This window comes from Zalophus californianus, chromosome 4 (genome assembly GCF_009762305.2).
Source record: "Zalophus californianus isolate mZalCal1 chromosome 4, mZalCal1.pri.v2, whole genome shotgun sequence".
NCBI classification, from domain to species: domain Eukaryota; kingdom Metazoa; phylum Chordata; class Mammalia; order Carnivora; family Otariidae; genus Zalophus; species Zalophus californianus.
In genome coordinates this window covers 3,881,876-3,905,478 of record NC_045598.1, presented here as the reverse complement: position 1 = coordinate 3,905,478, position 23,603 = coordinate 3,881,876, and the positions used below count along the sequence as shown (strand labels likewise).

Below are 23,603 nucleotides of genomic sequence, written 5' to 3'. Positions count from 1 at the left end.
GACCAGATGCCATACAGCAGTCAGAATGAACCAAGTAGATCTTTGCATGTCCTCAAGGATGAATCTTCAAGACCGTGTGTGGAGTGAAGACGGCAGGTTCTGAAAGGAAGTGTATGACGTGGCAGCCTTTGGTAACTTTGAGAATAGTCATGTGTATCGTTGACGGGTGTGTGTGTGCTGATGGGATGACCCTGGACCACTCACTGGTTGTCTCTGTTCGTCAGTTTTCTCAGCTGTGAAATGGGATGCAGCACAGGCCTGAGTAGGAAAAAACAAAACTTGAGAAACCTTAGAAAAAAAATTGGAGGATATTTTCATGACTTTGGGGTTAGGAAAGCTTTCTTTTTTAAAAAATTATTATTTATTTATTTTTTTAGAGATTTTATTTATTTATTTGAGAGAGAGAGTGAGCAAGCATGAGTGAGCATGAGCAGGGGGAGGGGCAGAGGGAGAGGGAGAAGCAGACTCCTCAATGAGCAGGGAGCCTGATGCAGGGCTTGATCCCAGGATCCTGGGATCGTGACCTGAGCCAAAGGCAGATGCTTAGCTGACTGAGCCACCCAGGCACCTAAAAGGAGATCCATTTTATTTTATTTTATTTTTAAAAAATTTTTTTTAAAGATTTTATTTATTCATGAGAGACCGAGAGAGAGAGAGAGAGAGAGAGAGAGAGAGAGAGAGGCAGAGAGAGAAGCAGGCTCCCAAGGAGCAGGGAGCCCGATGCGGGACTTGATCCCAGGATCCTGGGATCACGACCTGAGCTGAAGGCAGGTGCTTAACCATCTGAGCCACCCAGGCGCCCAAAGGAGATCCATTTTAAAAAGAGATTATTAGGGTGCCTGGGTGGCTCATTGGGCTCCTGGTTCAGCGGGGAGTCTGCTTGTCCCTCTGCTTCTGGTCTTCCCCCTCCCCCTGCTTGTGCTCACACACACACACACACACACACACACACACACACACTCACACACTGTCTCTCTCTCTCAAATAAATAAAATCTTTTTTTTTTTTTAAAGACAATAAACAAACTACCAAATATTTTAGGTAGCAAAAAGAAGAATGTACCATGCTGGTGTGAGATGTGGATACTGGGGAAGGGGCATATCTGGGGCAGGGAGTATATGGGAATTCTTTGTCCTTTCTGCTCAGTATTACTATGAATATAATACTGCCCTAAAAATAAATCCTATTTAAGAAAAGAAAGAGATAGAGGGAATGACTTGTGGGAAACTTTGTAGTTATGCCCATCTTGATTTGATTCATTTGTGTTCAGGATTTCTGTCTGTCTCCATAATCGAGCTTCCTCTGTGGCAGAGGTCAGTAGACTTCAAGGCCAGATAGTAAATATTTCAGCTTTTGTGGGCCGGATGCCCTGCCGCAGCTCCTCTCTGGTGCTGTCTGGTGAAAACCATACGAACGAGCTTGGCTGTGTTACAGTAAGTTCATTCACAAACACAGGTTGTGGGCTGAATCTGACGGGTGGGCCGTAACCATCAGATCCCTGATCTATAGCTTTCTTTTTTGTCATGTTTTTATCAGGTTTTGGTATTTGGAGTGTGCTAGTTTTGCAAAATGAGTGTTTAGTTAGGGCTCTCTCGAGAAACAGAACCAGTGGGCTATCCATGTAGGAAGAGATTTATTATAAGAAGTTGGCTCACACTATCTGTGGAGGCTGAGAAGAGGCTCAGGAAAGCTGCTGGTGTAATTAGTCCGAGTCCAGAGGCCTGAGAGCCAGGGAAACCCACCGTGCAGATTTCGGTCTGGGTCTGAAGGCCTGAGAAGCAGGAGCATGGAGGGCAGGAGAAGATGGGTGTCCCAGCTCCATGGTCAGGCAGGAGGGGCCCATTTTCTCCTTCCTCTACTCCTGGGTTTTATTCAAGCCCTCATCATCCCACAGATGGGATGATGCCCACCCACACTGGGGAGGGCAGACTGCTTCCCTCAGTCTTTCTATTCAGATAGTAATTTTATCTGGAATCACCTTCACAGAGACACTCAGAATGATGGTCGGCCACATATCTGGGCCCCTGTGATCCATCTCGTCTACTCAACACAAAAAATTCATCATCACAATGAGTTAGGATGCTTTCTGTCTTTTTCTGGGCTTTAAAATAGTTTCAACAAAAGGCAGGACCTGTTTCTTGAAGGTTTGATAAAACTTACCTATAAAGCCATCAGGAACTTAGTGCCTTTGGAAAGGATTTTTGGACAATGTTAATCTTGAAAACAACCAAGGTTATTGAGCAGCAGTTGGGTTTATTCCAGAATAGCAGAGGAATTGCAAATGGGGATGTGCAGACCATGGTGAACCCTAGGCCAGTCCCAAGAGCAGAGGAGAGTGAGGGCCTGCTCATAGAGGGAAGGAGGAGGCTGGGAAGGGTGGTTTTGAGCAGAAGTTCACTGGAGCAAAAGAGAGCTCTGAGTGGCGGCTTCTCATGGGCTGCAGGTCCCTGCTGGTCCCCAGGCACGGCCCGGTGGGGGTGGGGGCACCCTGCCAGCCCCCTCTCCATCCCCCATCTTGATGGGGTTTCCTTGGCTCGTTTCCACAACCTTTAAGTTTCTGTTATGGTTTATGGCTCTATTTAGGTTTTCCATCTCAGCTCATGTTAACTTTGGGGATACATAGTCTTGTAGACGAATGGTTAATTTCATTTAGTTTACTAAGATCCTGGGATAAACTTGTATCTAACATAAAAATCCTAATTTCTATCTCTGTGTAGATTCCCTTTGTCATTCTTGATCTTTTGGCGAGTCTCTCCTCTCTGTCAGACTTACCAGAGGTGTTTCCCTTTTACCTTCTGTAAGGAATCGGCTCTTGGTTTCCTTTATTGGTTCTCATGCTGTTTTGAAGTTTCTGATTGTAGCTTTAATTTTAATCTAATTAATTATAATTTAATTTTATATGAGTTTGCCTTTATTAATCCCCTCCTCTTTTTTTTTTTAAGTTTTAAAGAAGTTGAATGTTTAGCATATTTCCATTTGTCTCTTTAATGAAAACATTTAAGGTCCTGTGGTTTCCTTCCAAGTACCTCTTTGACTCTATTTCAGACATTTTGACCTGTGCTGTTCTTATTTCCTAAATTATTGGTTTCAATTTCTATTTCCCTTTGACCTCGAATTTAGAAATGAAAAAAAATAGTCTCCCGTTAAACTATCCACACTGAACTTGTCTCGTTTGTCTTCAGAGCCCCGCCCAGGCGTCTCCCTGGTGAGTGCGCCCTTTCGCCGCCCACAGCTCTTTGGAGATCCGTTGTTTATTTCATCCTGTTGTTGGTTCCGGGGTCTCCTCCCCCAGCCCCCCTCGCTGCCGTTGGACTGACTCGGTCTGGTTTGCCACAGTGACAGATAATCCCCAGGTCTCACCGGTTTAAAACACAAAGGTTTGTCTCCTGCTGTCCCTCCCCATCTGTCAAGGGTTGGTAGCAGGTCCACCAGTTGTGGTCACAGATGGCAGGTGTCATCAGTTCTGCTGGCCACGGTGCCACAAAGAAAGGGACACGTTGGAGGAGCCTGCCCCACGGTCAGAGGCTCTGGCCTGGAAGTGACACACAGGACTCCTCCCGGCTCAGGGTGGGAGCCAGCCGAGTGCCCACACCCAGTGGCAGGGGCAAGTGCCCTGGACAGTGAAGAGGGCCAGATCTCTGGTGTGGGCATGTGCTCAATACTGAGCACTGTCCTAGGAGCATCTCGTGAGTGGGGGCTGTGTGCCCTCCTCTTTTTGCCCCCCAGGGTCCCGGCCCAGGAAAGCACTCGGCATATGTTTGCAGAGCTGATGTAAGGCTTGGCCGCATCCTGGCACTCGAGTTCTGTCTGTCTGTCTCTCTGTCTGCTTCCCATACCCGGTCCCCTCACCATTGAGCTCTCTCATTGTTGGCTTCCTTCCAGGAAGAGTCTCTCCCTATAGCAACCCCAGGAGCTCTGAGGTTACCCTTGGGTAGTTGTGTTCAGGGGTCCCATACAAGTCCTGAGATGGAGCCCCTTCCCTCTGCTGTGTCCCCGGCCTTTACCTGTGTGGGTAAGAGCTGGGTGGGTGCTGCTCTCGGAAGAGTGTGGAGTCAGGGTAGGGAAGGCAGATGTGTCACCCATGGATTGAGGGCCAGGGAATCCATGGATTCCAAGTCCCAGGCCGTTCTCCGGCACGCTGCTGCTTCTGTGTGTGGTGGTATCCCGGCTTTGGCCAGCTTTTCCTGCATTTCGAGATGTTCGAACCAGCGGGTGTTAGCAGTCCCTGCCCCTCTGTGCTGTGTGAGCCGGACAAGCACCGGGGAGTCCGGCCCGTCCCCTGGAAGCCCGCCCCCTCCAGCTCCACAGGGGCAGCTGGGCAGAGCGGCACCCGCGGGAGGCCGGACGTTCTTGGGCTCCGAGGCATGTTGTGGAGGTTCAGGGGGAAGGGGCCCCTCCCCACAGAGACAGTTCACTCTGGGCTCCAGCTCGGTCTCTTTGATGACCGGGTGAGGGTGTGTCTTCCTGTGCAGAGCTTGGCAGGTCGCTGGAGGGTTTGGGATCCAGTACACACGTCTTCCGTTCCCCACCGCCTTTTGGGGGCCAGCAGGTCTGCACGGATGGAAACTGATTGCATTTGCTTTACTTAATCTGGATTTATCGTTGAGTTCATGTCACACCAATGTGATTGCTTTCATCCCAGGTTCACTCGTGTTTAACTGGTGATGGAAACTTTCCCTCCTTCAATATTTTACCAACTTACACGGTTCTGTTAGAAATCTTGATGACATGCGGCTGTCACGTTAAAGTGAGGGACTTTGGCTCTCTGTCATGAATTATCTTTTTTATGTCCTCTGTAGAATTAACAAGGGAGCTGAGGCCCACTCCTCACCCTCCGGGAAGGAGTGCATGGAGCCACTAGAGGGCGCTTGGTCTTGGTTCTTTGAAACTTGGAATTTCCGCGATTTGAAAATCAGCTGTGGAAGGGGTCTCGGGAAATATGTCATCACGGTGTTTCTGGAATGCCCTGACTTAGGTTCTTGGCATGGTTGTGACCTTTCTTGTGTCAATGCTGCAGGGATGCCCAACAGGAGGCTCCCTGCCCCCAGGGGTCGTGTCACCCAGGCAGTCATGCAGGAGGGGGGTTTGAGCCGCCAGGCGGGAGCCACGTGAATGGGCAGATGTAAAGGGATGTGTGCGCTCTCTTGGAGGATGTTAGTGGTGGCTCAGAGCAGAGGTCTTGATGGGGGACAGGCCACTGCTGTGAAGGTGACCCCAGCATCGGGCTTTGGTCACAGCATTCCCCAGTCCTCTGGGGTCTGGATAGCTGAGATAGGGCACCTTGCGCATCTTGGTTTTAGAGTACTGCCAGCGACAGGATGGACAGAACCATGACACCTTCGCAGTGACACTCCCTTGTCAGCAGCTGGAACATGCATTTCTGCCATGTCCTCTCTGCTTAGGGAACATCTGGGTATGGTGCCAACTTGCATCCCTTGCACCAAAGAGTCCAGTCACTCGCACAGGTCCAGAGCATAACTTCCCCGGGTGCTGAAGTGCACTTTGGATCCTGGGTGCTAACTTAGCAACACTCTGGCGACTGCTGACAGAGGCAGCGGTGGGACCTCGGGACGCATGTCCCTCGCTGGTCCTGACCACCCAGCCTGCTCAAGCAGCAGGTGGCCGCTGTGGTGGGGCTTGTGCAGCTGCGGGTGTGGACACTGTGGGCGGGCCTGGGCTCGCTCTTGTGCAAGTCCAGCCCCCCCCAGCAGCAGCGCCCATGTGTGCTGGGCCCCCCAGGTGTCCCGTGCGCAGGAGCACCTTGGCCACCTGTGCTCTGCGCTCCTTCAGCACTGAGACCCACAGCCGCCCTGTCACTGAGCTGTCTGCCGTTTGTCTCTGCACAGATCCTGCCCATTCCCCCCGTTTCCTGGGGTCCGAATCTCGGGGAGAATAACTTATTACCCCCAAGTAATTAGAAATGAGGGCCTTTCAAATGGGTTTGCCATATGAATTCTTAGTGTCTGAAGAACCGTTAAATATTGATTAATGCTTTATTTTCAAGGCCCAGTGGGACATTTATTTTCCCAGTTTTTCTTTAAATCATGGCGACTCTGTCTTTAGTGGTGCTGACCCCTTCCTCTTTCCTGCCTTTTGGTGCCCGCTGTTCGCCCCATCCTGTAACATCGCTGACCCCTCCCTTCCAGTCCGAGGCCTGAGCCAAGCGGCCGCCGCCTCTGCCGGTGAAGGTCTGACCCCCCAGCTAGATATAGGAGGGTTTGTGCTGCTGGACAGCGTTTTCCTCTGTGAACACCCCTCAGGCCTGTCTGCTGACTCCTTTCCTCAGTTTCCCCCCAGAATGCACAGCTGTGTTTGAGAAAAGCACTCCCAGGAAGACAGCTAGCATTTTGGGATAAAGGGCTTTGGCTCTACCTGCTACCCAGGTCTGGCCCGTGGCTGGTGACGGACAGGAAGGTGGTCGTGCTGTTGGCCCCGCAGCGTTTCTAGGGGGGCTTCTGTTCCCTCCAGCCTGGTGTTCTGAAGACCGCTGCCTGGTCTTCTGTTGACCTGTGTACTTGCTTCTGTATCTTTCTGTGGCCCCTGTCCAATCTCCTCACCAAAGCCGCTGTCTGGGCAGTGTAGATGGCTCAATTTGCGCGATCCTGCATGGTGGCCCTCCCGGCAGAGAAAGCGCCCAGACACAGGTCTTTGTGTGACCCAGCGGGATGTGGACAGCCCAGATGTCGGTGATGGCAGTTTGGGCTTCTAGAAGCTGAATTGACAGAAGGGAGGCTTAGACCATTGAACTTCTGTTGACTGCGATTTTTAGTGAGTTGAGGCTGACTGGGGAGTAACAGAGTGTCAGGGAAAATTAATCTTCAGACAGGTTGCAGACCTGCTGCAGCAGGAGCTGTGAGCTTCTCCTTGGTCTCAAGCCGTCGGTGGGGACCCTGTCTGCACGGCACCTAGCCCTGGTGGCGGGGGAACCATGCATGTAGTCCCTTCCTGCGGTTCTCGTCACTGTCTCCGAGGTCAAGGCGGGACATGGCTTCCCGGGCTCTGTGGCCCGTGGGTTGCCCAGAGCGTGTTCCAAAGCCGTTGGTCCTCTCTGCGTTTCCGTGTTCTTCTGGAAACCAGAGCCCTGTGGCTCCCCAGCAAGGGGCACATGGGAGAGACTCTGGGGCCAGCAGCTGCTTATGGTGTCTCCGTTGATGCAGCCAAGCTGACCACTGTCACTGGTTCGCCTTGTAATGATCAGTACATTAAAATTTAAGTTCTTTTTAATTCCCACAAGCGATACAGGAATATGCATGCTCACTCATGTGCATAATGGTGAAGTGACAGCGCCTTATCCTTAACCCCGCTCTGTGAACTTCGGTGGATTTACCTACATACTCTTGCCTCCACTGTGCTTTTTTTAAAAACTCTCTTCCCCTTAACATGGATGAGCGGACACAGGCAGGTTGTCCGGTAACTTGCCTTTTCCGCTCTGTAACTTCTCTTGGCAGCTTTTCCATGTCAGGATGCCCTGACGGCCTGGGGTGAGCACACACGACCAGAAAGCGTGAGGCCGGGCAGGTTGGGGGGAGAGCTGGAGTGATAGTAGACGAGCTCAGGTTCCGTTCTCCCAGGCTGTGACCTGGGGGAGCGGCCCTTGCTCTTGCACATGCCCAGGTCTTCTACACACTGCTGAGTGATTGGACTGCCCAGTTCCCGCTGCCCAGCACCCGTGGCGGCACCGGTCCCAGCCAGGGGGCAGACGGGTCAGGCCCTGACTGAGTCGGGCACCCCCGTGGCTCGTGGGCACCCTTCCCCCCTCACCCTTCCCCCCGTCCCTGCTTCTCTCCAGGCCCGCCAGCGCCGCAGCAGGGGCTCGCTGCCCTCCAGGACTCGCCTGTGGGACCAGGGGTAAGTCCAGGCCCAAGAGGCCTGTTTCAGAATTCCCAAATCAGTTATTTAAAGGCCCCAGGGGCAGGACACTTCTCTGCATCTTAAAAACAGTGGTATCATGTTTGCTTTGCTGGGGCTGGGGACGGGGGGTGTGCTGGCTGTGTCCCCATCCCATCCCCGTCCCGCCTGCTTGTGTGGCTGGCGGCTGCCAGCCGTGATTAGTGATCCTCTAGGCTGCCGTCAAAAGGCACATTCAATACTTTTTAAAAATGATGAGTTCTCCCTGGCATTTATGGCTAATAGCTGAGAACCTTTCAGGGCCGAACAGCCTTTGTTTGTTCCCGAGGCGCCACGGTGTGGTTTTCATCCGCTCCTTTCCTAACTGGCAGCCACTGGTGCCCCGGGCCGTGAGGCCACAGCCGGGCCTGTAGGCTGAGCATCTGGTGCTGGCAGAGACGGCCCATGGCCAACAGAGACCGGGCCTGTTGGCCACCGCCTGCCTGTCAGACAGCAGATGGTTCTGGGTGTGAGGGTCTCCTGTGTAGGAAGAGAGGCACTGGCTTGCATGGCCATTGGCTGGCCAGTGAGGCCACCTGCCCCTGGAAACCCGAGCTGGTCGTGGTGCTTGCCCGGTGCTCTGACAGCATCATTTTGTGCAGGGTCAGAGTTGGTGTGTCTTCCTGATGACTTTGTCTGCCAGGATCACCCTGGAAAATGACTTTCTAGAAAAGTCGGGTAATTCAGTATCAAAGGCTGTCCCAAGGAAGTGGCTTTACTGTGCACCATGCAGCTTGGGAACTGGCTCAGGAGGGAATGTTGTGTTTGCTTGAAGACACATGTGTGGATACAGCCTCCCAGGCTTCCCTGCTGGCCTGTTCCAGCGTTTTCCGTCCAGTACTGTGCACGTCACCCTCAGTGTTCGGGGACCACACAGCAGCGCTGCCCACTTCCAGAGGCAGTGTGTGGGTCTGAGGGGAGCTGAACAGACCCCCACAGCTCTTCTCTGCCCCCTGACAGTGCTGCAGGGTCCCCCATTGCTACATGCCCTCCCCCCGGCCACTCTTTTGACACCTTCTCACATGCTGAGTCCCTCTGTAGCAGCACCGCATTGGGCCAGCTGTCAGTGTGTGTTAGAAACAGAGTCCGGGATTTGAGAGGTGGCTCTTCCGTGGAGCGTCGGCCCCTTCACAGCTGCATTCACTTTCCAGACATCTGCGGCCTTTACGGAAGGCTTACTTACTTACACTTTCCAGGACTTCTCATTCAATTCCCATGATAGTCCTGTGATTTAGGTACTGTTTTCACCCCACTTTGCAGATGAGGAGACTGAGGTAAAGAAGGACTTGGTGACTTGCCCTCAGTCATGTGATAATGCTGATAATGGTGGTAATGGTGGAGCAGGGATTCAGTCCTGGCCACTGTCTGCAAACCTGGAAGGGGCCTTGCAGGTGTTCAGTCCCCAGCTGGAAGTGAAACCCGGGGAGGTTCAAAGACCAGCCGCCCTGCCGCCCATGGGTGGCAGAGAACGTGGCTTCCCTGGCCCCTCCTCTCCTCCACCTGCTGTTCCTTGTTAATACCATTTTCATGGCGATGTTACCATGTGGGGGGGGGTCACAGTTTTGCCTCTCAGGAACTACAGTAACAGAGCTTAGGAATGGCTCCGGGTTCTGGAGTGGCCGCAGACCCCACTGCCTTCTGGACCGTGCCACGTCTGCTGGCTTTGTGCCAGCACGAGTGGGGGGCTCTGTGACGTGCTGGGCTGCCTTTCACATCTCATCCACGCTTCCTGCCCTCTAGCTGTCGCTCTCCCAGCTGGCGGCTCCCCCACGGTCTCCCATTCAGTGCTGCTCGGCCACACCGTCCTCACGACAACCCGACAGCTCTGAGCGCCCCCTGGCCCAGGAGGTAAGTAGGCCCACCCTTCCTCCTTCCAGGGAAGGGCTTCCACCGAAGTCTCTGACTCTGTGAGCTGTGCTGGTCCTTGGTTAGGTGGCGAGACCTTCATGGGTTCTCTGTGACATGGGTGTAGGGACGGGGTGAGGGGGGCCTGGCTTTCTTCCATGCTTTGGGTACTTGCCGCCACTCTGTCCTGTTGGCCAAGGAGTGTTTGGTGTGGGAACTCTTCCTGCCGTGGGGCTTAATTAGGCTTTTGCTCTACCTGACAAGACGAAGTTAGACTACCCTCAGATCTCTGTACATGAAAGGGGAAGGAAAGTTTTGCCAGAGATATAAATGAGGCCGATCCGAGCCTCCAGCGCTCCGGGACACTCTCCTTGCTGTCAGCCGCTGAAGGAGAAGCAGTGAAGCCCACCATCCTGGATTCTGATGCATCCAGAGGGCAAAATAGGCCTGTGTTTCCACTGACATTGGGGAATTCACATAAAGTTTGGTTTCCAAAAGCTGGCTGGCTGACCTGCAAACCGTATGTATCTTCAGTCTTGTACTGGAAGTCTACTGAGGAAAAATAGTGCCATTAAATTATTTATTTGAAAACACAGTACCATGAGATGCCTTATTCTAGAATATGTCTGGGGCTCATTTCTGAAGAGCTTGCATCTCTTATTTTTTTTTTAAAGATTTATTTATTTATTTTGAGAGAGTGAGAAAGAGAGAGAGAGTACATGAGAGGGGGGAGGGTTGGAGAAGCAGGCCCCTTGCTGAGCAGGGAGCCCGATGCGGGACTCGATCCCGGGACTCCAGGATCATGACCTGAGCCGAAGGCAGTTGCTTAACCGACTGAGCCACCCAGGTGCCCGAACTTGCGTCTCTTATTATTGGCAGCTGAGACATGTTGGAGTTATCTCTGGTTCTGTGGTATTCCCTTTTGAGCTGAAACAGAAAGCTAGGGAAGTCAGCATGAGAGCATTCTGATTCCCAAACAGCCTCTTCATTTAGACATGTCTTCTGCTCTGGACGAACGAGAACATTCAGGTGATGCAGGGATCAGAGGCCAGCCAGGGGCTGGGTACCAGTCTGTCTTGTGGTGTTGAAGGAGAGTTCATTTTTCTGGTCTATCAACGTGGTTTTTATGTTAATTGACCTCAGACAGCAGATCTCTCCCGTGGTACCTGTTCATAAAATTGATTGAATTGAATCAATCAAATTGATTGAATTCTCATTGCTTTTTGACTCACTTAAAATACGAGATGCCCAGATAAATTAGAATTTCAGAAAAGCAGTGACTTTTTAGTGTAAGTCCCAGATATTTCATAGGACAAACTTACATTATACCCAAATTATTCACTCTTCATCTCAAGTGTAAAAGGCACCTGGGCATCCCATATTTTCCTTTGCTGAAGCCGGCAGTCTGACAGAGGTGGTTCATCCATGGACACCCCCCCATCCCAGCCTCCTTGGTGGTTACAGGCTGGGATCCTTGTTGGCCTCACCTGGGGCTGCATTTTGCTCAGCAGGGGCTCCCCTTGGAGGGCAGGATCTCTCACCTGGAGGCCCAGCTGAACCAGGCGTCCTTGGTCCTGGGAGCCTCTGTTGCGGATCAGCTGCGGGAGCTACCTTTCACGCCGGTGCATGTCCCGATTGTCGTGGGAGCCCAGGCCAGGAGGTGAGGGGTGGCCCTGAGGGCCCGGCACGTGCTGTGCGGTGAAGACTGACTCTCAACAACAGGCTTCCGGGGCGGGGGGTCCACAGGTCCTGCCTCTCTGCCGGCCCCTTCCTGGAGGCTGGCCTCCATCGTCTTTGTGTTTCAGCTCTGGAAGTAAGCTCTCGCGAGCCTCGATGGTGCTCCTGCAGGCTTCCGGCTTTCCCGAGATTCTGGATGCCAATAAGCAACCAGCTGAGGCTGTAAATCCTACAGATCCCATTAAATTCAACCCTCAAAAGGAAGAATCAGATTGTCTACAAAGCAACGAAATAGTGCTGCAGTTCCTCGCCTTCAGCAGGTGCATTCTTAAATGTTCTATCTTGGTTACTCTTTACCTGGGGGCTTGTGCTTTCCTTGCATTGAAGGAACTTTCACTCCTGTGTGGCTCTGAGGTGGCAGAACTCTGTGCTGAGGCCTTCCTGGATGAAAGAATGCTGTCTGGTTTTGTTTTCATTTGGCTGGGACCCTCACACAGCCTTCTCTAAATGCAGTAAAACCAGCTTTGCCTGTCCTTTTGTAACTGAACGTGGACTGTGTTACGTTGGCCGATTCTTGGTATATTCGTGCAGCTTTGAGAACTGTGTTCTCCAACTGGGGCTCGGGGGGTTGCTGTCTGGTGGGCTCCCTGAGGCCCCAGTAGGGCTGCTCACGTGGGCGGACCAGGCAGCGTCTGGCCTGTGGCACTGGGCTCTCGAATGCCTGGGTTCTCTGCTATGGTTACTTGATTAATTGGGGGCTCTTATTGGATTCAGAGTGTCCCAGGACTGCCAGGGAGCACCGTGGCCAAAGACCGTGTATTTCACCTTCCAGTTCTACCGCTTCCCGCCTGTGACCACGCCACGCCTGCAGCTGGTCGGGCTGGACGAGACGGGCAGAACGTGCTCTGGTTCCCTGTTGCACCTCCTCGTTCTCACTGGCAAGGACGACTCCTCTGAAGCTGGTAAGTGCTTGTGATCGGGCAGACGCGAGGAATCCAGCACCGAGCCTTATTTGTAAGTTTTATTATTTACAGAATACTGTACGGTGAAAATTTCCAAGCACATACAGAATTTGAAAGAACAGTATGATGAGCCAGCGCTCGGCCAGTGAACTCCCTCCAGCAGCTGTCAAGTGCGTCCCCTCCCAGACCCCGGGTCACTTGAAAGCAAATACCAGACATTGTGTAATTTCACCTGTGAATATTTCCTCATGTAGATCCAAAGAATAAGGAGTCCTGTTTGAAAAACATAAACTCGGTATTATCCCACTTGAAATTAATAATAATCCCTTAAATGTCATCAAATATTTAGCTAATGTTAAAATTTTCCCAATAACTTCAAAAACAAAAAATTTTTTTTGAGGACAGAAGAAGGGTTTTTTTGTTTGTTTTTTGGGGGGATACAGTTTGTAAGAGTTTGTCGAGCGCAAGTGCTCAGGCAGGTGTGTACCTGCGGCACGTGACTCGAGTGTGGCTCTGCTCGGGTGCCCCTGCCGCCCCCAGGCTCGGTTTTCGTGTTACTGGTTGAAGTAGCTGTACTGCTTCTGCTCGTGCTGCAGAGCTTCCCGCGGTCTGCATTTGGGCTTTGCTTCCCAGGGTGACCTTTAAAATGTCCTTCCCTGTCCCCTGTTTCTGCTGGTCATTGGGAGTGCGATCGCTCTACATGGTCAGAGGCGTTTTTACTCTGGGGCCGGGGCTGTCCTCACCACCTCCCGAGGCTGTGTAGTGACTGGGCCCTCCTTTCTGTACCACCTCAGTGCCGTCAGGACTGTTGCCCACAGGCTGATCATTTTGCTCAAGCTTGAACAGCGGTGACGTTCTCCTTCCGGAGCTGGAATGCTTCCATAGAGAGAAACTGCCCCTCGCTAACTATTGGGTTACCTTGAGGTGCAGTCCATGTAGGAAAGGCAGAATAATGTTCACTTCTTCCCTTTCATTTGTGGATTTTCAAAATAATAAGCCAGTTCCTTAGCATCCTTTGAGAGTGGGGCCAACGGCTTTTGTTTCCGGCGTTGTTATAAACTAGTGGATTTACACCGCAGTGGATTGAAACGTATCAAATATGTTGTTGTTTTTATTGTTGATCAGTTACCTCTCTGTGGCCAGTCGCTGGGTTTGTAAGGGGCAGAGCTGGGAACCCTTGCTGCCTCTTCAGTAGAAAGAACAGGTGGGAAATGCCATATCAAAACGCTAATGGAGTGAAAGTAGTTTAGCGACATTAGCATCAGACAAAAGAGACAAAAGGCAAATGCAGTGCTGGGGATAAAGAAGCCTATTAAATATAATCAAGAGAATAATCACTAGGAAAATAAATAATTCTGAACCTGTGAACTTCCAACAAACAGCCTCAAAATACAAAAGAAACATTGACAGACTTTAGAAGGAGAAATTGACAAACCTACGGTCGTGGAAGGTTTGACATCCCTCTCAGTGAATTCACACATCAAGCAGAAAATAATTAAGGTTATTATAGAATATGATTTAAAAAGATGGTCATATAAAACCTATAGAACCAATTTAGAGGATGTGCATTCTTTCCAAGCATACTTGAGAGACTTACAAGAACTGATCATTCGTATGTATGTGCGCGTGTTTTAGGCCATTGCACAGGCATCACCGTGTTCCAAGAGACCCGGTATCCAACCTAACGGTCTGACGTTCTCTGATGGCAACACAGATCAGAAATCGACCACTCCCTCTCCCCAAAAGGCTCTGAACTGCTGTTGTTTTTTTTTAATTTTTAATTAATTTTTTAATTTTTAAACATACTTTTAATGATTCCGTAGGTCAATGAAGAAATCAAAATAGAAATGGTTATTTAAAACTGAATCACGAAATCATATTGCAAATGTGGTAAAACAAATGAGATATAGCTAAAATGGTATTTATAGGGAAATTTACAGCTTTACTGCTTGTATGGGGAAAGAAGAAAGTATTTTTTAAAATGCTGATCTAATTGTTCAACTCAAGAAGTTTGGGGAAAAAACCCAGAACAAATGCAAAAAAAGTAGAAGGAAAGAAATTTTATTTTTTTAAAGGTTTTTAAAGATTTTTATTTATTCATTTGAGAGAGAGAGAGAGAGCACAAGCGGGGAGGGGGAGAGGGAGAAGCTGACTCCCTGTGGAGCAGGGACACCCCCTTCCCCCCCACGTGTGGGGCTCCATCCCAGGATCCAGAGATCATGACCTGAGCTGAAGGCAGACTCTCAACCCCCTGAGCCACCAGGCGCCCGAAGGAAAGAAATTTTAAAATAAGCATAAATGCTTAGAAAACAAACAGTAGACAGTGTTGGCCAGTCAGCTGGGCACGAGGGGGTCACCGGTACATGGGGTCTCCCTTGCCCAAGGTCAGAACCGGTACAGAGGGTCAGAGCTGTTGTAGGTGCTGCTCAGCCCAAGAGCTGGATGTGCTTGCTGGAGCTCACCCCATTGGATGGGCTTTGCTGCTGGCAGAGGTAGGACCACCCGGCCGTAGACCCTGGGGTAGAGCCCTGGTCCCCTGCTTGCCTGAGGACCTGTCCGGCATCCTGGCTTCCTGCAGACAAATCTGGAAAGAAGAGAGAGGGGATGAGGGCACAGCTCAGGCCCTGTTCCATCTCCCAAACCTTCCAGCCGACGAGCTGCTCTTGGCCTGGGGAGGAGCATGCGCGGGGTAGAGTGTGGGAGGCCCCTGGCACGGAAGCGCGTGGCCAGCCCAGGAAGCTCTCCTGTGACAGCCCTAGGTTTTGTTCTCTCCACTCCCTGGGTTTCCCAACCATCCTGGGACGACTTGTCCCAAACCAACTGCCTTCCCTTTGCCGATGCTCCTGGGACCGTTGGTGGACAGTTTAGCTCCTGCCCCCAGAAGGCTCTGAAATGGATCAGAATAGTGCATTGATTTCAAGACTCCCATGCACCTGTTGCCGAGAAAGTATCTCCTCTTCCATTTCCTGTTCCTAGCCCCATCTAGCCGCTCTATCCGGGGCAGCTCACCTGAGGTTCTGCGGTGAGGTTAAATAGATAGTGTTTAGGCAATTTAATTCCAAAGGCCAGCCACGGAGAGATGCTCCTGATTTGAATATAAACCCCTTTGCATTATGAATTTCCGAGAGAGAAATTAGTCCAAAAATTAAATATAAACCCCTTTGCATTATGAATTTCTGAGAGAGAAATTAGTCCAAAAATGAAATCTCCTTGCAAGTTGAGGTCCAAAGAAATTAAACTCCAAAATCAAATTTTGTCATCATGAATTAAAATTCAAAGTCCAAAATTCCTAAGTTAAAGTCCAAAACAAGTTTTTTTCAGTGTCTTACCCCCGTGAGATTCAGCCAAAGGTGCCCCCCGCCTGGGCAGGGCTGGGCTTCCTCCAGCAGCTCCCGCTCGGGGTCCCCACGGCTCAGCACCTAGCCTCACTAGAGCCTCACTTAGGATGTATTTTCTTTTGTTGTTGAAATATAACATGCATGCCACACAGTGTTTAGTTCCACAAGTTTTTAAAAATTAATAGATTTTGCTCTTTAAAGCAGTATAGGTTTATGCAGAAATTGAGCTGGTAGTACAGAGTTCCCATATACCCCTTGCCCCCAGAAGCTCCCCTGTTAGCTACATCTAGCTTCCCGTGGACGTTTGTTACAGTTGATGGGCCAGTGTTGATGCTTTGTGGTTTAACTAAAGCTCCGAGTTCACAACAAGGCTCACTCTTAAGTTTGTACATTCTGTGGATTTTGACAAATGCAGAGCGTCTGTATCCCCATACAGTATTGTAGAGAATAATTTCACCACCCAGATATGCTCTGTGCTCCATCTCTTCCTCCCTCCCTCCCCCTCCCCACCACTGACCTTTCACCTGTCGCCATGGTTTTACCTTTTTCAGGGTATTCTACAGTTGGAATCATACAGTATGTAGCTTGTCCAGACTGACTTCTTTCACTTAGTAGTATGCATTTAAGATTCCTCCGTGTCTTTGTGGCTTGGTAGCTCATTTCTCTTTAGTACTAATACTCCACTGTCTAGATGGACATCCATTCACCTACTTACTGAAGGGCATCTCAGTTGCTTCCAGGGTTTGGCAATTATGAATAAAGCAGTTGTAGACATTTTGTTCAGGATTTTGTGTAGACCTAAATTTTTCGACTGATTTGGGTAATACCTAGAAGCATGTGGTAGGAGCGTGTTTGGTTTTGTAGGAAACCGCCCAGCCGTCTTCTTGAGTGGCTGTGCCATGTTGCATCCCCACCAGCAGTGACTGAGCGTCCCTGTGGCGTCACATGCTCCCAGCGTTTGGTGTTGGCGGTGTTTGGGATTTTGGCTGTTCTCATATGTACATAGTGGGATCTCACTGTTGTTTTATAAATTGCACTTCCCTGATGATGTGTGATGTGCAGCCTCCTCTCGTACGCTTACTTGCCCTGCATGCATCTTGTTTGGGGAGGTGTCTGTTCATATCTTTTGTCTATTTGTAGATTGGGTTTTCTTATTGTTGTGTTTTAAGAGTTCTCTCTGTTTTGCCTCCCAGACCATAACCAGATGTCTGCTTTGCGAAAGTTTTCTCCCAGCCTGTGGCTTGTCTTTTTCATGGTCTTACCAGTGTCTTTCAGAAGGCAGAGGTTTTTTAATTTTAATGGAGTCCAGTTTATCAGTTATTTCTCTCATGGGTCATTCATGTCTTTGGTGTTAGAGGAAAAAACTTGTCACCAGACCTGTCACCTGGATTTTTGTCCTCTACTTTTATCTTCCATGAGCGTCAAAGTTTAGTGTTTCAAGTTTAGGTCTGTGATCCATTTTGAGTTAATTTTTATAAGAGCTGTGATGTTCACAAAGTGAACACATCTGCATGACTACGGGGTGCAGGCCGAACCCTGGCCTCCCCTCCCCCCACCCCCATCATCAGTGGCCTCCCCCTGGTGACCGCTCTTTGGAATTCTGTCACCGTAGACCAGTGCACCTGCAGTTTTGAACCGAAACAGGATCATCTTGTGTGTGCCCTTCCGATTCTCCCTTCTGCTCGACGCCGTCTGTGGGGTTCATCCAGGTAGCTGTGTAGTCCGTCCTTTATCCTGGCTGTGTAGAGATCCCTGCCTGAGGATTGCACACACATTTATGCATTTGGTTGTCCATAGACGTTTGGATCGTTCTCAGCTTTTGCTGCTTTAGAGTAATGCTGTGGTGAGCGTTCTCTTGGTGCAGCTGTGCTGGTGTTGCTCTTGGGTGTGTGCCCGGGAGTGAAATTGCTCTAGGGCTGTGTATGTTCATCTTTAGTCAGTTTGCCAAGAAGTGTCGTTTCCCCCCTCCCCACCGTGCACATCCGCTAGAGGACGTTTGGTCCAACAGGAGACATGGCAGCCCCCTGAACAGAAGCTTCTGGAACCCAGGGTCCTGGGCTTGGTGGTCCTCTGGTCCTCTGCCCGAGGCCCCTTAGTTTCTTGGTGTTCTGATTGTGAGTAGAATTGCTTCTTGTTCCCTCCTTTGCTCAGGATGGGGGTATAGCTCTGGAGCTTCCCCGCTGACCACTGTCCCTGCTCCTTGCAGGGGGGCTCAGCTGTGCGTGGTGGTCCCATCCTCTGCCACACACACGGTGCCTTCCTTCCTTTCATTTCCTTTGCTTTCTAGCCTGGAGTTAGGTTTTTCTAACACATTCCTCCTGATGTTTTGGCCAGTGGGACCTTCCTTAGCACGGGAGCTGGAGTCCTTGAGCTCTGGGTCAGCCGACGGCCCGCCCTGGTCTGGAGAACTCTCGTCCCGGGGTTCGCTGGCCCCGCTCTGGGCCCATCTGGTGCTGCCTTGCCTGTCACTTCCTTGGTGGGTCTCCTGTGTCCTGTGCATTTTGCACCTCTGGTCCCATGTCCCCACCTACAGAGATTGTGTCTGTGCAGTTTGAAATGCTTGCGTTAACTTTTTATCCTTTTCTCTCCATCATTTGAAAGTCAGTAGCAGGCGAGGTGACACTTTACCTCTAAACACACGGCAGGCTTTACTGAAAAGCAGCTCCCATCATACCAAAGAGGACAGGGACCCCACAGTGCCATTCCTGGTCTTCCTGCCTGCGTTTGTTACAGCTCCTTTCTCGCTCCGACATCCAGTCTGGGTCCTGGGTTGTACTGGGTGTTACCTCCCCGATGTCCTTTCATCTGGAATAGTCCCCGGCATTCTCCTTCCGGTGACAGAGGCTGTCTGAGGGTGAGCTGTCACATAGAATGTTGTTCTGTGTGCATCTGACCATTGGCCGTGGTCCCTCTGGAAGGTCTTGCACACGGGCGGTTAGGGCTAATGCTCCCTCCGGGTCTGGATTTGGCGCCAGTGCTTCACGGGCTTCATGTGGCGTCCATCAGCAGTGTGGAGGTCAGGTCTCTCGTCCTTACGGTGCTGGTTTGATCTGCCCCATGTTCTCCAGAGGAAGGGAGGCGCTTCCCTGTGGCACTTGGCACAGAGTTCTCAGGCCAGTCGTTGGCTCCGTGCGAAAATCCACCCCAAAACCTTTCACCCACACTTTTAACATCCTTGGCAGAGCTTTGCCTGGGTCAGATCTTTAACTGGAATTTTGTAAATGGTAATTTTTCTGATTTTGTCATTTGGTTTCCCTTTATTAACAGACATTCTTCTATTAAAAAAAAGAGCTTTCCCTTATCAACCAAGACTGAACTACATTTACATCCTCCAAAACAGAGCAGATGTTTGATACTTTCCCTTTAATTTCCAGGTTTCAGAGTAAGAAGTTTAAACGGTTACTCCAGTAGTGACAATTGAGATTTTATCTGTCTGGTTTCTGTTTTGTCTTTTGTTCTGTTTTTTGAATATCACTCTGATATTTATTCATCGTGATATATTCATTACTACTGCTTTCCCTCCCTTCGGCCAGCGGTAGCCCTTCAGGTTAACCTGGGAGCCTGGGCATGGCCTTGCTCTCTGCACGGCCCAGCGTCCCGGCTCACCTCGGACTTCCTGTGCCTCAGACCCAGACCAGCCGCTTCTCCTGCGTGAGGCGTGTTTCCAGAGACCGAGGGCTGGGGTGCTTTTGATTCTGGGTGGCATGGTGTCCAGGCTTTTCACTGGGCAGAGCCGGAGAATATAGATTCAAACACGAGTTCACATTGCTATTTCTAATTCAGATTTAGAGTTTTTTTCTTAAAGTAATTGATTTGTATCTTTTTCTCCTTACACTGGAAATTGTGCTTTCTGACAATTCATTTACTTACTTTTCCTTACAATTTCTATAATGTACTTTTAGAATTACATGGCTATTGTTAGTACTAAGGGTACTCGTGCTGAGTGAGGAGGGTTCAGATTTCTGGCGTTCTGTCCTGATCCACATCCCGCTGGGGACAAAGACTTGGTTCAGCGTGCCGGAATCCCTGGAGATCATTATTTCCCCTGTGGACCTGTTACCGGTTTGATATTCAGTCAGATTCACTTATTTCAATTTGTTCTCAGTTTTAGGTTTTCCTTCCCTTCTGATTTAATTTGTTGGAATATTTACATGGCTCAAAATCTAAAATGCCCTCTAGACCATCCGCCCCCCATGCGGCCTCCTAGAGGAAACTGGGCTTTCAGTCTCTGGCCTCTCCTTGTCATGTTTCTCTTTGTTTCAGAAAGTAAGCAAATAGGTTTTTATTTCTCCTTGTTTCCTTATTCAACAGGTAGCATGCCAAATACACTCTTTTTTCATGTTGCTTTGACCCGTTACCATTGTGTCCTGAGCTCGCCTTCCTGCGGAGATGCCTGCACCATCTGTGCAGCTACATCGTAGGGCGCTGGGCACGAGCTCCCACTGACGGCCGTTCGGGCCGCTTCCGGGCTTCGCTGTGGCAGACAAGGCAGCCGCTCCGGCCTCATGTTCACACATTCTCTGCGCGTGTCCGTGTGTTGGAGGCGTCGCGAGCTCTCGGATTACGGTCGTCGGCCACTCCCGTGGCAGCCTGTGGCCAGTCTGCTCCACGCGGGGCAGCCCGCTCCCTCAGGGCCTTGCCCGCAAAACAGGCTGTTCAGCTTTGGGATTTGTACAGCTGACCGATGTGACATGGATCTCAGTGAAGTTTTAGTTTGCGTTTCTTTTATAACGAGCGAAGTCGAATGTCTTTTATGGTTGTCTTTGTCTGAAAACTTCTTTTCATATCTTTTTCCATTTTTCCATCCAAGTTTTTGTTTTTTCTGTACTCTTGTTTTGGGAACTCTGTTCATTAAGGAGATTAGCTGTTGCCCATGATATAAATCGCAGGTATGTTCTCTTGCTTTGTCATTTTTACTTTGCTTTTGGTGGGTTTTGCTATGTAAAGTTTTATTTTATGTTATTTTTTAATTTCTTAAGGTTTTATTTTTAAGTAACTTCTCCATCCAGTGTGGGTCTCAAACCTACAGCCCTGAGACCAAGAGTCCACTGACTGAGCCAGCCGGGCGCCCCGTAAAGTTTTGTAATTTTGTCCTCTAATGTGATGGTCTTTACTCTTATTGCTTCTAAATTCCCGAGTCCTGGATGCCAAGGCGTTCACCCCCCATCTCATAAAGAGATCCACACGCGGCTTCTCCGGGGACCTGTAGGTTTCATTTTTCACATGAGACTTGTGGTCTGTTTTGTAGTTTATTCTCTTGTATGATGGGAGATAGGGATCCAGTTTCATCTTTTTTCAAATGTCTCTCCCTTTGACCTAGTGCTGTTAAGTCCGTCTTTTTGTTCAGTGACTTGAGAGCTGCCCTTCTCGTACACCCATATTTTTTATTACTTGGGTTTGTGTCTGGATTTTATATTTTGTTCCATTAGACCAGAGGTTGGCAAACTGATTTTTGTTAAGGGCCAGATAGTAAATATTTTAGGCTTTCTGGGTTACATATGTTCTCTCTGGAATCTTCTTTTTTAACAATCCTTTAAAAATGTGAAAGCTAGGGCGCCTGGGTGGCTCAGTTGGTTAAGCAACTGCCTTCGGCTCAGGTCATGATCCCGGAGTCCCGGGATCGAGTCCCACATCGGGCTCCCTGCTCGGCGGGGAGTCTGCTTCTCCCTCTGACCCTCTTCCTCTCGTGCTCTTTATCTCTCATTCTCTCTCTCTCTCAAATAAATAAATTAAAAAAAAATGTGAAAGCTATTCTTAGCTCCCAGCTGGATTGGCCTATGGGCTGTGGTTTGCCAGATTCTGCATAAAAGCACCTGTCCACACACGGCGGGCGTGCTGTTGAGTCAGAGGTGCAACTTCTCTCTGACGTCTAGCCCCCCGCCGCCCCGGTGCTCTAACCTGCAGGGCCCCCTGTGCATTCTGGCTGGGCTGGTTTTCTACATGAACTTGTTAGCCCTTTATGGGGGTTCTGCTGAATCCATGGGTTAACGCGGGGAGAGCTGTCCCGCCAGGGACAGGGATATCCTTTTAGGTGCTCATTTCTATCTCCCTGACTTTCCAAAGACACGGAAGTGACCCTCATGCAGGTTTTGCTGCTATCCTGTTTTCTGACCAAGTAAATCTTGTCTTTATCATTACCTTCTTTTTTATATTCTCCAGTGTTTTTTTCCTGATTTGAGTTGCTTAATTCATTTAATTCTTTTGTTTTTGTGGATATAAAATATTCAAGGCTATGAATTTTCATTTGATTACTGCTTTATGCTTTGGTGATTCAGATAAGTAGTACTTTTGTTCTTTTCTAGAAAATCTGTTTGGATTTTGTTTTCCATTTGGTGTAGAATTATTTAAAGGTAAGTTGTAAATTTGTTTTTAAAAAATTGTTTCCAGTTTCTGGTTTGTTGCATTGTGGTCAGAGAATATTGTTTGTGTTATTTCTACCTTGTGGAGTATATTTAGGTTTTCTTTGTGGTCTAGTATATAGTTAATTTTTATTAATGTTCTAGATACATTCGAAAGATATATTTGGTGTAACCGGGGAACAGTGTCAAACGTACATACGTTCTACCTAATGGATTAGCTGGTCTGGCCTTCCATACCCTTGTTTATTGTCCACCTGACCTGCCTTAAAAACAAAGTGATTAGTTTGTCTTTACTGTAATGTTTTTGTCTATTTCTCCTTGCGTCTCTAGATTTTTGCTTTGTCATTTGGTGTGTGATATTTCTAGCTGCTGTATATTCCTCATGGGTTGTAGACTGTAGTGTTATGAGGTGCTCGTCATCTGCGGGAGTTGTGGATGCCTTCGCAGAGTGTATTTGTGGGTCATGAAGGAGAGGCGGAGACTGAGGACCATCCAACCAGAGGAAGAGCACCCACCAGACTTGGATGTGGGGGTGTGGCTGGACTAAGGCTCAGGAAGGAGGGCGGCTGGGCTGGGGCTCAGTATTTATGAGGGGGGTGAGAGAGGTGAGCTGGGGGGCCTGAGCAGACCCTGGGGAGGTACCACTGCCCCTGGGGTCTGTCTTGGTTGAGTAGATGGTCAGCATCATTGCAGACTTTTGAGTGGGATGGAGATGACACAGAGTTCCCTTTGTGGATGCTTTGGCAGTGCTGTAGGATGGACTGCAGGAAGCATGGACCTCAAGGAAGGCCACTGAGGAGCTGGTTGTCTGAGCCAGACAGGAGTGAAGGGGCCCAAGCCTGCTGGGGGAGGAACTGGGTGCCTCCAGCATGAGAGCCCTGAGGCTGGGCCCAGACCAGATGGCCCCCACACCCCCAAATGCCTCCCCCATGTACTCAGCACGCCATCAGCTCTGGGCTCAGGGGGTCACCCTGTGATCATGAGCTCCATCAGGCGGGGACCCTGTCTGTCATGTTATCCCTGTGCAGTGCTTGGCGCACATTGCTGGGGGCACCACAGTTATCTGTGGAGTGTGAATTCATGGTGCGTCGAAAGGACCAGGCAGCTGAGTGGATACAGTAGTGGTGTTGGAGTGGGAGGCGGCCCAGGAGGGGCGTTGCAAGGGCCTGGTGCCTGGGAAGCGCTCTGGGACGATGCGAGGAAGAGCTGGCTGGGAGAAGCTGGAGGGTCCAGTTGGGACAGGCTTCTCTGGGGAGCAAGGACAACTCTGGGTGGGGAGTCTGTGGGTCTGGGCGACGCTGGCGGTGGAGTGTGGCGCGTCCGGGGCCGGCTGTCTGCGAGTGTTGTTTGGGAAGTTGGCCCACAGAGTTCAAATCTGTTCTGCCTCTTCGAATCAGAAGTCTGACCGGTGTGGAAGCCGGTGCCTGAGCTCTTCCTTCTCCTGTAGCCCAGGTGGGCCTGGCTGGGGGAGAGGGGAGCGGCACCATTGGTGTCATGAGCTGGGGCTTGGGTGTTTACAGGTCTTTGTTCCTGTC

At 50.1% G+C, this 23,603-nt stretch overlaps 1 protein-coding gene across 6 annotated transcripts in view; it reads left to right on the top strand.

The window, feature by feature from the left end:
- The window catches only part of NPHP4 (nephrocystin 4), a 110,057-nt gene that overhangs the window by 60,606 nt on the left and 25,848 nt on the right, over positions 1–23,603 (top strand). For 5 of the 6 annotated variants that reach the window (XM_027605034.2, XM_027605024.2, XM_027604998.2 and 2 more), the window contains 5 exons: positions 7,790–7,848; positions 9,628–9,735; positions 11,241–11,392; positions 11,538–11,729; positions 12,184–12,371. In XM_027605034.2, the coding sequence (XP_027460835.2) occupies positions 7,790–7,848; positions 9,628–9,735; positions 11,241–11,392; positions 11,538–11,729; positions 12,184–12,371 (699 nt within the window). The remainder of the gene's footprint in view (positions 1–7,789; positions 7,849–9,627; positions 9,736–11,240; positions 11,393–11,537; positions 11,730–12,183; positions 12,372–23,603) is intronic. The other variant, XM_027605006.2, reaches the window with a different exon arrangement.